The following is a 12,303-nucleotide window of genomic DNA, read 5'->3' as shown; positions in this document are numbered from 1 at the left end:
GAATAAATACATACAACTGTACCTCAAAGCTTGTTTATTTAAAGAAGGCAAAAACGACAAACTGTTCCACCGTAGTGCCCAAGGGGGACACAACCCATTTGGGAAGTGCTACTCATTATCCTTGAAAATGTCCACATGTTTGATTACCTAGACTAATGGTGGCAAGAGTTCATTATCATGCGGCCCTCAAATTCCAAAAAGTAGCTTCTTAGTTCAGCAGAGAGCAGCCACGATTATGAAATCGTATGTCTACAAAGTCTAGATCAGTTTCACTGCCTTGCAAGTATATAAGCTGAAGGAACAATCTGTGGCACTATAGAGAGCTGAAATATGTGAAACTGCTGACATGAGTTCTCTGATTCCAAAGGAGAACTATTCCCTCAAATCCTTATTAAATCTTCCTCAGCGCTCACCCACTCCCCTGATTTTTTATACTGGGCCAAACAGCATTGATCATCTTGCGTCCGCTTCTATTCTGAATAAGGATGTTATACCACCAGGAGCTAGAATTATATAAAAGTGAATTGGCAGAAGGAATGGATATTGGCACTAACCTAAACATATAGTGGTTACTCTATGTAAAATTCAATTTTTTTTTAAGATTAGGAATGCAGTTCGACCATTAGAAAAAGATGAGAATTACCCTCACACAGGTCTATTGGGGCTATGTTGTGAAACATTGGCACCAATCTACCAAGAGGGGAAATCTCACTGATCAGTTTATGACTCACAAGCCCACCACAAAGTTTGAATGCTACATTGATGAGGTTTATTGCACATTCGCAAAAAATCTTTATGTGAAATTTAGGTTTGGTGTTCTACCCGTGAAAGCTTTCTCCTCCGAATGGCATTCACCAATGGATGATGCCCCAACTTGTAATCATTGTGTTAACATTACTGAGACCATTGAACATGAGTTGTTCGTTTGCCTGGCTTGCCATAGACTTACACACAAATGGATCCGTCCACTATGTCTAAATCTTGGCATAAGAAATTATCAAGTGGCACTGAGAACCTTTAAATCTGACACAAGTCGGTACATTTTATTTGGTGTGTGTAAATTCTTACACTGAGTTTGATTTCGAGAAAGTGAATAAGTCTTTTATGTGACCTTGAAAGAAGTGCTGATGAAACAAGTTGACCACCAAAGCAATTATTCACCCATATTTTTAAAGTGTGTAGGATTATTTTTATGGTTAAGAATTGTATTTTATTTGTGTGCACTATGGACTGGGTAAATCTTATGTTCTGCTTGAACATTGAGAAAGTGTGATGAGCCAAGGGAGCCCTATAGAGAAGGGCCATTAGATTATCTTATGCTCCTACAAATAATGTCCACATAATTCTCAACTTGTTCTTAATCTATTAATGTATAAAGAACTGTATATTAGTGTGTGTTTTATGGGATTATACCCTGAAATAAATATGATGATGAAGACTGAAAATCACATGCTGAAAAACAGAAATGTTGACCTTTGCTAGTGATCTGACTCCATTTGCTGCAAACTGGTTTTAAGCAGCCATTCATCAAGGTAAGGTATCACAGTGATTCCAGAGCTTCTGAGATAATCAGCCACCTCTGCCATCACCTTGGTGAAGTCTCGCAGAGCCGATATTATGCTGAAAGGAAGGACTGCATACTGGTAGGGAGGAGACACCACCATGAATCACAAATGCTTTTTGTGCTACTGCAGGATTGGGAATTGAAAATAGGCATCCTATATATCGAGAGATACCATTCAGTCGTCTGCATTCAGAGCTGGAGGCAGCATCTTAAATTTCAATTTGCGCATTAAGATTCAAGAGCCTGAGGTCTAGGATCGGACTAAGATCGCTTTCCTTTTTGGGATCAGGACATATTAAGAGTAGGACCACTGTTCTTTCTGCTCCGACACCACCTCCACTACTCCATTCTGCAGCATGGCTGCCACTTCCTGCTGCAGGATGCTTAGATGTTCTTTAAGGGACTGGCAAGGAGGCATTCTGGGGGCTGCTGGTGGATGGGTGCACCTTCTCTACTATTTTTAAGAGCCATAGTTATTAGTTAATGGACTTCCGGGCGTGTAGGAACGATGTTACCTGTCCTTCAACTAACTGTACATGTTCCTTTACGGGCAAACTACTGTGGCTACCCTGGTGGCGCCAGGGAGGAGGATGATGAGGAAGACTGAAGTTGTTTTGCATGGCCGTTTTCTCTGCCTCTGTACTGATGCATTAAGGCACTGGGTTGCTGTTGCTGGGAGGCTCATGAAAACTGGTGCTGTGCATAGGGATAGCCCTTACAAAATGGCTCTAGTTTGCAAAAAGTGCTTCTCATTGATGTTTGAAGATGTAATGATCTATCTATAGCTTGACCCTCTGTTAGTCTTTCCAAAGAAGTATCCACCATTTGGCTAATACACCTTTCCCAATCAAAAGGAAGGGTTATTAAAGTACTTTGGACATCCTCTGAAAATCCTGAGGAACGGAGCCAAGCATGTCTCCTTAGGGAGACAGAGGAGGACACACCCCTAGTGATGGAATAATCAGTGACAAATCCAGCTTTTATTATGCGGGGAACTACATCCTGTCTGTTGTGAACTACCTCAGCACAATGTGGTTTGAGGTGGTCTGGTAGGCTTCGAACAACCATAGCTGCCATATCCCTTGAATACATGTAGCGGCTAAGATGACATGCTGCATTCATGGATCTTAGCTCTGTATTACCAGGGGAAAATACTTTTTTTTCCAACTCCCTCTAATTATTTAATTCCCTATCAGGGGAATGTTTGGAGAAGGCCCCCCGATTTAGCTTAGTGGTGGATGATGCCTGAATTAAAAAAGCTCTAAGGGGACGTATGAAGGGAAAGACGTCTGCATCTTTAGGAGCTGGCCTATATCTCCCTGCTATAGCTCTGTAAACCACTGGAGTAGAGTAAAGGCATGACCAGGGTTCTCTTACGGTTTAGATCAATGATTCATTAAAGTAAACCAGAGGTTCCCTGTAGGAAACTGAAATTACTAGAACGTCTCTTAAGATGTTAGGATGATGTACTACTGAGGGAAGAGGAAGTTCTAGGGTCTAATCTTACTTTTTAGGGCTACAAAAAAAGTTAGATTATTGTCTATTTCAGGATAAGTGGCATGCTCACTAGCTTCTTGAACAGCTGTGATGTCAGTGGAATCAGAATTAGGGAAGGTCATTAAAGGATCTGCAACTTGGGCCTGATCTTGATCTAAGAAGGATACAAATACTTGCCAAATGCGTTCCAAGCAAAAATGGGGGATATCCTTTCTGTACTGTTCCTCCATAAAGAGGCTTTGCTTTTCAAGTCTTGATTTTACTTTTTTGACTGGGGTTGAGGTGGCTTGAGTGAAGGTAGAATAACTTGAGGTGTGAACAGTGGTGTTGTCCAGGTCGAACTCTGCATCGTTCCCAGTGTCTGGATAGTAGCCAGAAGGGTAAACAGTGTCGGAAGAACACCCACTGGAGGACACTGCACCAATGGTTCATTTGGCATTGTTAGAGGGAGCTACATGGATCACCATTCTAACCTATGGGGCCAGGCGGTGCGCTAGTGGGGAACCCAGCTTTTTGAAATAAATGCAGTATCGCTTGAAGGAATGATGCCAGATCCATTCCCGTGATAACACTGAAAAAGGCAGAGTCGGTGGGGGTATCAATGTCAGTGCCAAGTCAGTGGAGTCAACAAAGCTGGTTGATAAGACAGCTCCACATACTGTGGCTCTGGTGAAGACTGGGACTAAGAAGAGGTTCTAGGAGAAGTCTTAGCTTTGGACCTCCTGGGAGAAGATTTTTCTGGCAACATCTTATTTCCCTCAAAGATTTTCATGTCCCAGATTCTTCTTATGATCATTGGCATAAAGATAAAATAGTAGGAAAAAAAGCGGAAGAGTGGCCTAGAACATGCCTATGGGGGTTACAGTACAAGCACAGCAAAGAGGAACCTTACCGTCTACAGAGTACGTGATTGCAGTGACTGGGCAGGGGTGCGGATGTATTTTAAGTTCCATTTCTGTTCGAGACACACTGAAGACTCTTACAGTACCATCGCTATATCCAGCCACAATGCGCTGATTCTCAGGGCCGCTGGTGGATAAGCAGACAGGGCTCCATGCCAAACAGAGGCAGCTCTGGTGAACATACAGACAAAAATGAGTGAACATCAGCTTTTATAGCTCTGAAAATGGTAGAATTCTCTAAAGTACAACTCATCACACCCTTTAAACTCAATCCCATAACCTTGTCTTTACCCACCTGGTTAAGCACTTGGAACTGTACCACAAGCTCCATGCTGGCCAACGACCACACACGCACACTGCCATCTTCACCACATGTGGCACAGTGGGATTCAGCAGGACTGAACGCCACATCATTTACCTGAAGAAGAGTAAGAAAACAAAACAAAATGTGAATGATAGGAGCCCATAAGGCAAATTTTGTACTGATGCCATCAGAGAGGAGGGAAAACAGAGTGCAAAACCGAATACCATAAATGTTATAATTCCGTGACCATCACCCCACATCAATAGGGAAATAATATACCAAACAGAAAGTATTGGACCTGTATTTAGTCACAAGCTATTTGGATAGAGTACCAAACAGTGACCTAGCAGTGAAAAAGGCCATAAAGAAATGCTAATGGTCTTAATAGGTTTTTGAGCTCAAAGTCATCCACATGGCTATTGCTTCTGGAATTGTTTTGAAGCAAACACGTTTACAGAATGTGATGGATGACTTCCACATGGTTGATTTGCAAGCTTTGGAGAAAGGGTCTTTCATCTGGTGGAATACTCCTGAAAACTGTTAGGAAGAGTACTCCTGAAAACTGCTAGGAAGAGTAAGTGGATTTGCCATAGCTGAACTGTATGCTGAATTTCACCATGAAACATCTGGTTTGGAGACAACTCAGTGCTTAAAGAATAGGGTACTTACCTTTGGTGACGTCTTTTCTGGAAGAGACTATGTAACCACAGATTCCTCACCTTGTGAATTTCCTCAGAAGCCAGACTGGATTAGGAAACTTTGTATCAATTCTCTCGCATACTAACAGATGGCATCGTGCAGTCCCTCTGGGAAAAGCACCGCCCCATGAGGGGGTGTCCCCTCAATGCACAGGGTGAGGTCCGTTGATTTGCATTAAAACAGTTTGAGGCAAGTCAGTCTGTTTCCATGAATTGAATGTATTCACTTTAAATGTAGTTTATGATCCACGTTAATTCAATAAGTAGTGACCTTGGAAAAGAAAAATAGAACTGAAAACTCCAAATGATACTTCAATTTAGTAGTCCGAATGCATTTTGGGCTGCTGGGAGCCCTTCATCAGAGGATGTTAAACTCCTAAAAAAAAAAAAAAAAAAAAAATGAAGCAGAAAGGCTGGGGTCACTGAACTGCACCGTTCATGCCCTTAACATCAGACAATTCTTGCAAAAATCCAATACGTTTAGTTCACAAAATAGCAGTGAAAGTCCCGTTGGTTAGTAATGTGTGTGGGTTACAAGCCCCCTTCCAGAGCGTTTTTTTTAACTTGTGTTTTCACCCTTTGAATGACGGAACAACGTCACCCCGCTAACTCACAGGAGCATGTTAACTAATGAGCATGTTGTTAATATTTTTCTGGATTGCATGACAAAGCAGTCACCATGGTACCACAGGAATGTCTTTTTCTGGCATTTACGAATAACTAATCAACTGGACTTTCACTGCTATTTTGTGAACTAAACATGTATTGGATTTTTGCAAGAAGTGTCTGATGTTAAGGGCATGAACAGTGCCGTTCAGTGACCCCAGCCTTTCTGCTTCATGTTTTTAGGAGTTTAACATTACCCTGATAGAGGGCTCACAGAAGCCCGAAATGCATCGGGACTACTAAATTGGAATATAATTTGGAGATTTCAGTTCTATTTTTCTTTTCCAAGTTGACTACTTATTGAATTAATGTGGATCATAAACTACATTTAAAGTGACTATTTTCAATTCATGGAAACAGACTAACTTGTCTCAAACTGTTTTAATGTAAATCAACGGACATCACGCTGTGCATTGAGAGGACACCCCCCCATGTAGAGGTGCTATTCCCAGTCGTTATCCACGCTCATGGACCAGTGAGCGATACCCAATCTGCACGCACAACTTTATGAATTTGAAAGTGAGAGCAAAAGTCATTCTCTAAAATCCAGGTGTGCATGAACCACTGTCTGGCTTCGTGCAGCTCCTCGCCAGGACCGTCCCACCCCGGATGTTATATTGGAACCAAATATATGCACCAACTGCGAGCACTGTCAGTTTCTCTCTCATCTCTATCCACCCCATTGGATGCATTGCCATTTAAATCAGAATGTGACAGTGTGCAGACTTCCATATTGGGATCTTATTAACAGACTATATGAGTCCATTGTGCAGAACGGGGCAGGTGGGGCAGTGAGGAATCTGCAGATAGACAGAGTCTCTACCAAAAAAAGGGTTCCGAAGGCAAGTAACTTGTTCTTCTGATAAAGACTTCTAACCACAGAATCTTTACCTTGTAAACGATAGGAAAGGCGTACCTCCTCAGCTGGTTGGCATCTGTGGAATGGCTAAGACAGGAAATCCCGCAAGAACGTACTTGGCAATTCAGGTAATACTTGTAGGAAGGTGGATATCGGACTATGGTTACCCCCAACTTTGTGCCTAGTGTCTAGCTAGTCTTTCGACTTAGTTGGCCTGAGATCCTGCCATTCAGGGTCTCAGGCTGTCTGCTCTCTCTTTAAAATGGACTCCATGTACCTTAGGTACATACACAATTGGTAAGGATCACCTTATTGGACCCTGTACAGTGTACCCTAGGTACCCAGGGCATAGGTGTACCCTAGGCCTCCCAGGGGCTGCAGCATGTATTATGCCACCCCTGGTCTGGCCTCCCAATCAGACACAACTGGCTGATCACTCAGCTGGGGCAAGGTCGTGTAATCACCCCTTGCTTAGGTGTAGTATTCCTATACCTACCTTATATATAGACACATGTGTGCCTATCAGCCACTCCTATGGCAGGCCTTAACAATCCTGGAGGCAGAGTGCTTGGTAACATGTGAGATGGTGATCTAGCATGAGCTGAGCCTTTCTGCAGCTTTCGGAACCATGTCCTTATAGCTGTTCTATGATATAGCCTACCATATACTCTTAAAGTGCCTTATACTCTTAAACGGTTATGGTAACTATGGTTGGGCTTTATCAAAACATGTTGTATAAGGTGTCTAACACTTTGGAATAATACCCCCATACCATTTCTGGTGATGAGGATATTATTCCCCCCTTCTAGAGGGAGAGACATGTTAAAATCCTACTTTGCTGTTTAACTCTTACCAAAGCCTCAGCATCACAAAATGGATGCTGATGCCACAGACACGAGTCTGACCTCCTGCTGCTGGGAGTGATCCCGGCAAGGGAGGCTTGGACAATAGGTTTCCTTCTTGGGGAGGTGCTAGCACCTCCCCAGACAGACTTTAGTGTATTGGGGCAGGGAGGGCTGAAAGGAATGAGACATGCCTGGGGCACACAAGGTGTCCCATGCATAGTCCAGTTCAAACCGGTGCTGGGGCACTCCAGCCCCAGTCCTGGCGCGAAACTGGACAAAGGGAAGGGGGTGTAACCACCCCCCTCCCAGGTCCCACCCATAAGGCGTGACCTAGCAGGCAACCCAGCCCCCCAGATTAGTATAAGTGTGGTAGCTGGGCCCCAGGAGATTAGATTATCCTGAACCTGCAACTTGAACAAAAACTCTGGACCTTCGACATTCGACGAAAGAAGAAGACTGAAGAATCTCCCTTGTGGCCAAGGAGTGGCTACCCTGTGCAAACAGGCACCATCAAGAGACTTACCCTTTGCTTTGCTGAAGTTCTACGAGGGACCGACTGCAGAGCCTGACCAGAGCCTTGACTTCCAGACTTCTCCGACCCTGATCCACATCCACAGCCGAGCTGAGATCCGTGGAGGCGACGAGAGACGTGGGAACGGCTACCTGGGAAAAGTGGAGAGTATCTTCCAGCGCAGCTTCTGAAGGCACCCTCAAAGTTGTGCACCGGGGATTGAGAAGCCCCAACCCCAAAAACCATCTGCACCGAAGATCAGCCCCCCACACTCCACGAGTCCTGCGTGGGGCCCTTCTGCATTTTCCTGCTTGCCGCGTCTGTCCGGTCACTGGCCCGTTGGCTAGTAACCTTTGCGACGACACACCTTTAACTTTCAACCGCTGGTTTGGCTCCTCCAGACTGGCTCCTGCTCTTCTGAAAAAGAGAAGCACCCCAGACCTTCCTGGTCTGCACCAGAAGCAAGTCCTCCATTCTTCGTGGGTTCCGCTTGCCAAGGCTTGGTGAGTCCTAGTTCGACTTCGACGCCGCCGACAGCAAGAGCCTTCGTGGGACAGCTCGCCTCCTGGTCCTGGTCGTCCTCGACGTCTCCAGGTACCCGTGGCTGCTGCGACAAGCTTCACCTCTTCACCTGCAAACTCTCGACATCGCCTGGTTCCTTCCTGGTTCCACGTGGTCACTGGCTAGTGACCCAGACTCTGTCCCTTCTGCTTGCAGGTACCCTTCCTTCTTGATCCCAGCCTTGGGATCCACCGGACACTCTTCACTGACTGCCTGTCAGCATCTTTCCTTCAGGCATCCATAGGAGTCGACGACGAAACCCGACGCAACTTCACACCTATGCACCCGCAGCCCGTGGGCTAGGTAACTTGGGTACTCCGGTGCTCATCAGGGTATTGACTATCCTAGTGTCTATTTTTCCAGTCTTGACTCCCTAGCTACTCCAGAAGTGTCCTAAATCTTAATAATTCTAAACTGTACTATTTATCGATTATACGTATTATGCGTGAGTGTTTCCACTCTGCACCTGAATCCCGTGGGCCTCCCACTTCCTAACCTTTGGTAGTGTAGTGTAGCCCCAGCGATTCCCTAGGCATAGGCCTATCCTATTTTCGTGACAGTGGTCCTTATACCACTTATTTAGTATATGGTTTGCGTGGCCCCTAGGGCCTAACTGTATTACTTACCTGTGTGACTTAATGTATGCTTGAATAAGACTGTGTTGTACTTACCTCGAATCTCATAAAGAGTGCTGAGGGTTTGACTAGAATAAATACACTTTATTTTATATATATATATGTTGTGGTGTCCTCTCATTTGGTATTCAAGGGGTTACAAATGGTATAACAGCTGGCTTCACATGCCATTCAGAGTTTAGCCTAAGACTGCTCTTGTCCATGCTACCACTAGGATAGCTGGTCTATAAGGTTGACTTTACAACCAATCACCATAAGGGTTGTTTGGACTGATATAAGGTGTACACTAGAACTAGTGACATCATACATCAGGCCAACTTCTCACAATACTGGTTTGAGAATTTGTGGAGGGACGCCCAGGGAGCAGCGTGACAGATGTGGAAAACTGGCACACTGCCTACCAGCGCAGTAGTAGTAGCCTTCGGTTTGGTGGAATGGGCGCGCAATCCTTGGCTAGCCCATAGCACATCTTGATACAGAACACAATCCAAGTGATGGCTCCCATTTTTAACACTTTGTCCTTTTTCACTCCTGAGAAACCGACAAGCTGGTCATCCTCTTAGTAATCCGTAGAATCTGAGCACCCTCTTAAGGTCAAGACAGTGAGTTGTGCTTTCTCCTTTCATGTGTGAAGGTGTGCATAGAAAACTGGCAAGGTGATATATTGCCCTATATGGAAAGACATTGTCGTGTAGTTTCTGCTAATCAGTAGGAACTGCGCGTTTGTGGATGACAAACTTTGGTATGTACCAGACAGATTTCATGCATCCCCGCAGGATATGTTGTCACAGTGCCACCATAAGTTCCCTAAACCTAGAAAGGGAGCAAACGGCTCTGGCAACCACTGAACATGACAACTCTGTTCCCTCAGGAACCATGGTGACAGATCTAGAACCTTTCGCCCACTCATGCTCTCTAGTACTCAGAGAAATATACAAATAATACACAGAGGGAGGTTTTCAATGTTGATTGAAACAATGTTGATTCTTGTATAAAACATATGTGCTGCAATGATTAATAGACAGAAGCAGTCGAGCGTTATAAGAAGTATGACGACAGTGAACAATACAAAAAGTTCCAACATTGTGCTGACACAACACATATCTGCAAGCATATGGAATAATATAACAATCTGGTGTACTCCTAGTATGCGGACCCTAATCTACGTGTCTAGGGTATATGCGTATGTTCTGCCAAGAATCCCTTTACTGGATTATCCAACCCCATTACCTGGTGGCTAGTAATGTAGCATCCTGTCAGAGTCCCGAGCTGGACACCCCTCACAGTGATGTTAGTCAGCTGCTGGGTAAAATGGTCAGCCTGTAGAGACCTCCTGATTCCTCTGCTACACCTGGAAAAAGATGTTTATTTATAGAAAAAGGCATCCTTGCCTTGGGGTGAGATTCTAATCAGGCTGCTATTGTTTTCTGTGCTACAGATGGCTGTGTAGCCATATGTACGAAAATAACAAACACATTTAACAATGTATGTGTAGGACTTGTACATGGTGTTAAGGCAATATGACTGTATTCTTGCGAAGTTGGCTCGTGTATGCAAAGTTGGCGTTTCTAGGAAACTAACCCAAAGTGTCATGAATGCAAAATGTGTGTCAAAATTCGATGCTAAAAAGTGAAGCCAACTTTAGGAACGACCATTGTTTGTGTAAAATGGCAACATTTCCTTCTAGGCCTAACTGGGACACATGACCGATCGATTATCTTGGGCAGAAAATCCACTTTCATCCCGAGGACTAGTTTGTCCGGGAAGAACAAAGTTGAGATGATACAACGGACAACACATGGAGTTCGCTTACTCGCCTAGCTGATGTTATTGTGATGAGAAAATAGAATACCTGGCCACAAATTTTCAAGGCTGCTATTTATTTCAGCAGACTAAGGAACAATGCATTTAATCACTGTATCTTACTTCACTACTTTGTATTGTTTAAAAGAACAAGTTACTTACCTTCGGTAACGATGTATCTGTAAGAAACATTAGTTAGTTAGATTCCTCACCTTAGAATATCCCCAGGCGTCAGACTGGATCCGGAATGTTTTTTGTAGCAATACCCCTTGCGCGTCGCTAGGCGTCGTCTGCGGCTCCGCGTCCGTCGTTGGCGTCGTGCGCCGGAATGACGTCGGAGTACTTAGACGCCGCCCTCGCGCGGTGACGTCAGTTCTTGTACATAGCTTTCCGCGCCAGGGACGCTGAGCCATGCAAGAGACCGACACTGGTGCCAAAAAATCTAGGGCCCTGAAAGGGAGAACCTTAACCCTCGATGTCGGTTCGCAGAACGGGGAGGCTGGGTGGGTCGGTAAGGAATCTAACTAACTAATGTTTCTTACAGATACATCGTTACCGAAGGTAAGTAACTTGTTCATCTGAAAGAAACACGTTAGTTAGATAGATTCCTCACCTTAGAATAGATACCCCAGCAATACCATCCCTGCGAACCAAGATCACACCAGAAAGTCCTGGAGAACAGAACGGCCAAAGTGGCCATCTCTCTGGACTTGGCTGTCCAGGCAATAGTGCCTGGCGAACGTGTGCAGTGAAGCCCACGTCGCCGCCTGACAGATGTCCTGCAAGGGGACTCCCTGTCCCAGGGCAGTCGTCGCCGCAGTAGCCCGGGTGGAATGGGCTCGCAGCCCAACAGGAGGGACCTTTTTTGCCAAAGAATAGCAGAGTTTAATACACAACACGACCCACCGCAAGATGGTCCGCTTGTGCACAGCTTTACCCTTCTTCGCACCTACACATCCAATAAAAAGTCCACCCGGAACTGGCTTGTGCGAGCCAAATAAAATGACAGCGCACGTTTTTGGTCTAGACGGTGGAGCCTCTCCATCTTTTGAAGGATGCGGAGGCGGAAAGAAGGTGGGCAGCGTGACCGATTGCCCGATGTGAAAGGGAGTAACGACTTTAGGAAGGAAAGAAGGACGGGTCCGGAGGACAACCTTATCCGGATGAACCGAAAGGAAGGGAGGCTTAGCTGACAGAGCCTGGAGCTCACTCACCCGCCTAGCGGAGGTGATGGCCACCAGGAAGACAGTTTTCAGAGTCAGTAGACAAAGTGGACAGTTGTGAAGGGGCTCAAAGGGAGCGCACATCAGAAAAGTAAGAACAAGGTTCAAGTCCCACTGAGGAATTACGAAGGGAACAGGAGGGAACATATGAGTAATGCCCTTGAGAAAAAAAGAAACAGGGGACTTGAAAAGAGAAGGCTGATCAGGAAACCTTAAGAAAGCAGAGATTGCAGCA

At 45.0% G+C, this 12,303-nt stretch overlaps 1 protein-coding gene across 2 annotated transcripts in view; it reads right to left on the bottom strand.

Annotated features, from left to right (window-relative positions):
* Positions 1–12,303, bottom strand: part of WDR90 (WD repeat domain 90) — a 1,426,420-nt gene that overhangs the window by 318,488 nt on the left and 1,095,629 nt on the right. For both annotated transcript variants that reach the window (XM_085628141.1, XM_085628142.1), the window contains exons 37-38: positions 4,259–4,381; positions 3,954–4,134 (exon numbers count right to left, since the gene is read on the bottom strand). In XM_085628141.1, coding sequence (XP_085484267.1) covers positions 3,954–4,134; positions 4,259–4,381 — 304 coding nt within the window. The remainder of the gene's footprint in view (positions 1–3,953; positions 4,135–4,258; positions 4,382–12,303) is intronic.

This window comes from Triturus cristatus, chromosome 10 (genome assembly GCF_964204655.1).
Source record: "Triturus cristatus chromosome 10, aTriCri1.1, whole genome shotgun sequence".
NCBI lineage: Eukaryota > Metazoa > Chordata > Amphibia > Caudata > Salamandridae > Triturus > Triturus cristatus.
Note: the sequence above shows the minus strand (reverse complement) of the source record. Positions and strands in the feature narration are given on the sequence as shown.